The sequence below is a fragment of the Magnolia sinica genome, chromosome 13 (genome assembly GCF_029962835.1).
Source record: "Magnolia sinica isolate HGM2019 chromosome 13, MsV1, whole genome shotgun sequence".
NCBI lineage: Eukaryota > Viridiplantae > Streptophyta > Magnoliopsida > Magnoliales > Magnoliaceae > Magnolia > Magnolia sinica.
The window spans coordinates 6,286,946-6,291,493 of NC_080585.1; the positions used below are offsets into that span (position 1 = coordinate 6,286,946).

Here is a 4,548-nt window from a genome sequence, read left to right on the forward strand (position 1 = left end):
AACCATCAATGCAACACAAGCAGATAACCTGAAAGATCAAGGTGTGTTTGGGTGCACTATTGAATTGAATTGTGATAGTCATGGAATGATGGGAAAAGGAGCAAACTGCAACTAACTTCCTTGGTCTAATGAGAAAGTAGCCACTAATTCAGTCACATTCCTTTCAAGTCCAATTTGAAAGTAATGTAAATTGCAATTTATAGCCTACTCTCAACAGAATGCTAAGGAAAGTGATTACAATTTTACTCATAACCAGTTGACAGCACTAGTTATTTGCAATTCAATTCAGTGGCGCACCCAAACGCAGAGTAGTCCACCTCATCCATCAGATTCCACTAACTTTTCCATCCAAAACGCCTACCTTTCGGTCTTCATGACCTTTTAGCTAAGGCTGGAAGTGGGTCGTGCCCGGAACACTGAACAAACGATGAATTTTGAATACACCCAACAACAGTAGTTCAAAATCTTTCCGAACCTGATAATTGGCACCCCTAATTTTATCTGGAGATATCAACCTAGAATTCATATAGCATAAGCTCAATGCCCAAACGGGATCAGAACTTAGTAACTGTCATACCGATGAACCCATAGATTCAAAATTAGCAGAAACAATTTAAACACCACCATCAGGCTTCATTTACTTCTATGAGCATTTCAACCACTTTCTTCATTTTGGGGCGTTTGGCTGGTAAGGTATCAGTGCAAAGCAAGGCCACCTTCAGAACCGCAAGCATCTGTTTCCTCCATGTGAACGAGACGGTGCTTAGCCTTGAGTCTAGTATCTGCTCCGGGGTCTCCTCTCTCGATGGTGCCGTGTGGACCCATTTCACCAGATCCATCCCTTCACCAAAGGCCTCCTCGATTGGCAACCGGGACGTAAGGATCTCAAGCAACACAACTCCAAAGCTATAAACATTTCCCGGTACCGTAACTTGCATTGTGTATGCATATTCTGAGAGAAAGAAAAAAAACAGAAGGAGACCAAACAAGCAATCAAATTCAGGAAGAATGACGATCAAATTCTGATGCATCAAGATCAATTGAGTTTCCTTATCCATTAGTCTGTACAAGTCAGTCTCATGGTTTGGTGGTCCAAACAATCTGATGGGACCCATTGTCAACATGGTGTTGCCTCCAGTCTTTCAGATCAGAAGATCTTAGCCAATAGCCATCCAATGTTGGGACTTTATTCATAGGCCACTGATTGAAAGATTAGGATCTTGTAATCTGGGATGTGATTGGGGCATACCAGTGGACTGTTGGACCCATCAGAACTATGGCATGGAGCACTAAACCAACTGTTCTACTTGTACAGATCCTGATGTATTAGAACAAACAAAAGGTCATGTACCTGGGGGGATGTACCCAAATGAGCCTGCAACCGCGCTGATGCTCGCTGTGCCTCTTGACGGATCCAAGAGCTTCGATATCTCAATCTCCCCAACCAATGGGTTGAAATCAGCATCCAAGATCACATTACCTGAAGAAATATCGAGATGGATAACTGCAACATGGTGGAGGAAAGCCAATCCTTCGGCTACTCCGATAGCAATGGAGAGTCTTCTTGGCCAGTCCGGTTCGGATTCAGCTTGACCACGATCATGGAGGAGCTGAGCTAACGTTCCATTTGGAAAGTAGGAATGCAGCAAGAGAACAACATCTTCACAGATCACAAAACCAATCAACCTCATCAGATTACCGTGGCAGAGATTCCCTAGCCGTTCAAGCTCTCTGATCATTTTATTCTGGTGATGTATTATTGTTCGATCCATGGATTTCAGCCTCTTCACGGAAAGAATCAGTCCAGACGGCATAACGGCCTTATAAACAGTACTGAAAGTTCCAACACATAGCTTATTTGAATCATTCAGAGTTGCTTTCACAGCACTTTCAAAATCGATGGCTTGTTTCAAATTTTCAACAAAGACATTGCTTGCTACTATTGACGGAGGACTTACAGCTCCATCTACCACAACGCCGGGATCTTTGGTGACCATTTCTCGCTTTTCTCTCATCATAAACAGAACAATGACGATGGCCACCACAGCGAAAACCATCAGAACAGAACCCACAACAGCTAATATAATCTTGTATGAAACATTGTGGTGGTCAGCCCCACGATTGGAACGCGAAGAACTCTCACAGGAGGAGCTCAACGGATCTCCGCAGAGCCCCTTATTGCCTGAAAAACTTGAATTCGGACTCTTTTGGAATGGCCCAAAAGTCGGTATCTGGCCCCTGAGCAGATTATTTGAAAAGTCAACATCTATCAAGCTGATCATGCCCTTAAGTTCTGACGGAATGGTCCCAGTGAGCCGATTGTTCGATACATCCAATGAAACCAACTTGTCAAGTTTCCCCAACTCATGGGGTATCAGCCCATGAAGATGATTGAAGCTCAGATTCAGAGCTACCTGCAAGTTCTTTATCAGACCAATCTCGGGCGGGATATTACCGGTCAGATGGTTTCCGCCCATTTGCAATTCGAGCAACCTTATACAGTTACCGATCTCTTTCGGTATCCTACCTCTTATCAGATTCTGACCCAGATTCAGAAATTGCAATCTCGACGTGTTGCAAATGTCTTTGGGAATGCTACCGTTGAATCTATTATCACTTAGATCGATCTTGCTGAGGTTCTTGCACTTAAAAAGAGATTTTGGGATGTCCCCAACAAGACTATTGCCTGAAACAATCAATTCCTGAAGATTCATGAGCTCTCCAAGCTCAGGAGGAACAGTTCCTGTCAACCTATTTGAGGCTAAATTCAAGAGGATGAGGTTATAGCATTGCACCAACTCTGCAATGATCTCACCCGAGAGGAGGTTGCTATTTGCTTCAAAGTACATTAGGCTACTGAGATTGCCGATGGCTACAGGAATACTTCCTACAAGCTTGTTGTTCCCGATCCGCAGATTCGAAAGGCCTCTACATTTCCCGACCGACTCCGGAAGACTCCCATTCAACTCATTCTGTGTCAATACAAGAACTTCCAGCTCTCCAGAATCGAAAATGCTGTCTGGGATGGGTCCTTCTAGCTGGTTCGAGTGAAGATTCAACATTTGGAGCTCAGAAACGGAGCCTAGATTTTCAGGAATCCTGCCGCTTAAGAAATTCTCATAGGCAGCAAAGACTCTCAAGGTGGTTAAATTGCCAACCCAAAAGGGGATAGACCCATTCAATTTATTTCCAGACATCTGAAGATCTTGCAAGCTTTCTAGACCATGCAATTCATCGGGTATATTGCTTGAGAGCAGGTTGTTAGAGAGGTTTAAAGATTGGAGGTTTCTGAGACTCCCCAATTGAGAAGGAATCGAGCTTTCGAACTTGTTCCAAGACAAATCAAGAAACTCGAGCATGGTTAAATTTCCGAAAGCAGAAGGGATAGGCCCATGAAAGTTATTATAAGAAAGGTCTACCCACTTCAAATCTTTGAGATTGGAAATTAGCGAGATGTTACCTCGGAGATCACAACGGGAGAGCTCGAGCCTTTCGACTGACCGGTTCGAATTGCAGCGTACACCAGCCCACGAGCAGTAATCTAAGTTGTTGGCGTCCCAGCTGAATCCAACCAGCTCCTTCTGAAGAGCTAGCATGGTTGAATTATCATCATGGTGAGCAGCCGCAAGCTGATTTCTCAATAGAAAGACAACAAGCAAATGAGAAAACCAGCTGAATAAAGCCATGAACTTCCAGCAGAGTAATCTTTTCATTTGAAGGAAATACTGCAAGCCCTTTTGTAATGGAGTCTGCAAGATCACCATGCAGTCGAAACTCGGAAAACAGTAATGGGAAGGAAGGAAAACATCGGCTGATTACAGAACCAAAACTCTGCTCATGACAATCACAATTTCAACTGAAAACTAACTTCTCTTCTTGTAAAAGACTGACATTAGACAAACAAGGCCTGAATAACAAAACCCACATTATTCTCTTTCTACAAACCAGAGAATAGTTTTTACCAAAGGCATGAACCACAAAACCCAAAATCCTGAAAAACCAACTACCTTTTCCCCCCAAAAATCAAGTTTTTCTTCAAGGGAGAGCTAAACTTCAATACCCAAAACCCATTATTCCTAAGAAATCAAGCGTTTTGGAGAAAACCCAATACCATTTTCCCCCTCAAAACTCAGGTTTTTCATCAACAAATTCCTGAACTTAAAAACCCAAAATCCCATCCTTCCTTAAAAATCATACATTTTGGAGAAAACCCACTTCCACTGTCCCCACAAAACTCAGGTTTTTTTTCTCTTTTTCTTTTTTTTTTTAAAAGCCTGACTTTTCCGAAAAATCACAGCGCCAGGTGAAGACCCATTTCCACTTTCACAGAATTCAGGTGTTTGAGCACACGGCCGTATCTTTCAGGACGAAATTATATGGTACGTGGCTCATATCTTTGTACAGTCCACACGTGTTTCGGTTCTAATAATTAGAGGGGTCCATAGCCTAATCCGTACCGTTGGTTTGTTGTGTTCCACTAAGTATTGATCTGTTTTCTTTCTGAAAATCTCTTTATATAATCCGTATATTTTGCTACAGATTAACAGT

At 42.7% G+C, this 4,548-nt stretch overlaps 1 protein-coding gene across 1 annotated transcript; it reads right to left on the reverse strand.

The window, feature by feature from the left end:
* Nucleotides 1-386: 386 nt before the first annotated feature.
* LOC131222579 (leucine-rich repeat receptor-like tyrosine-protein kinase PXC3) lies at nucleotides 387-4,280 on the reverse strand. The gene is made up of 2 exons (XM_058217707.1): nucleotides 1,352-4,280; nucleotides 387-952 (listed from the first exon to the last, which is right to left on the reverse strand). Exons 1-2 carry the CDS (start codon nucleotides 3,762-3,764, stop codon nucleotides 627-629), a joined length of 2,739 nt encoding a protein of 912 aa, XP_058073690.1. The 5' UTR covers nucleotides 3,765-4,280; the 3' UTR covers nucleotides 387-626.
* Between the last annotated feature and the right edge of the window lie 268 nt (nucleotides 4,281-4,548).

Excerpts from the sequence above, each read along its gene's own strand:
- LOC131222579 (XM_058217707.1), bottom strand. The coding sequence starts at position 3,764 with ATGGTGATCTTGCAGACTCCATTACAAAAGGGCTTGCAGTATTTCCTT. Across the intron at positions 953-1,351 it reads ATTTGGGTACATCCCCCCAG|AATATGCATACACAATGCAA; the intron begins GTACATGACCTT and ends TCTTTCTCTCAG.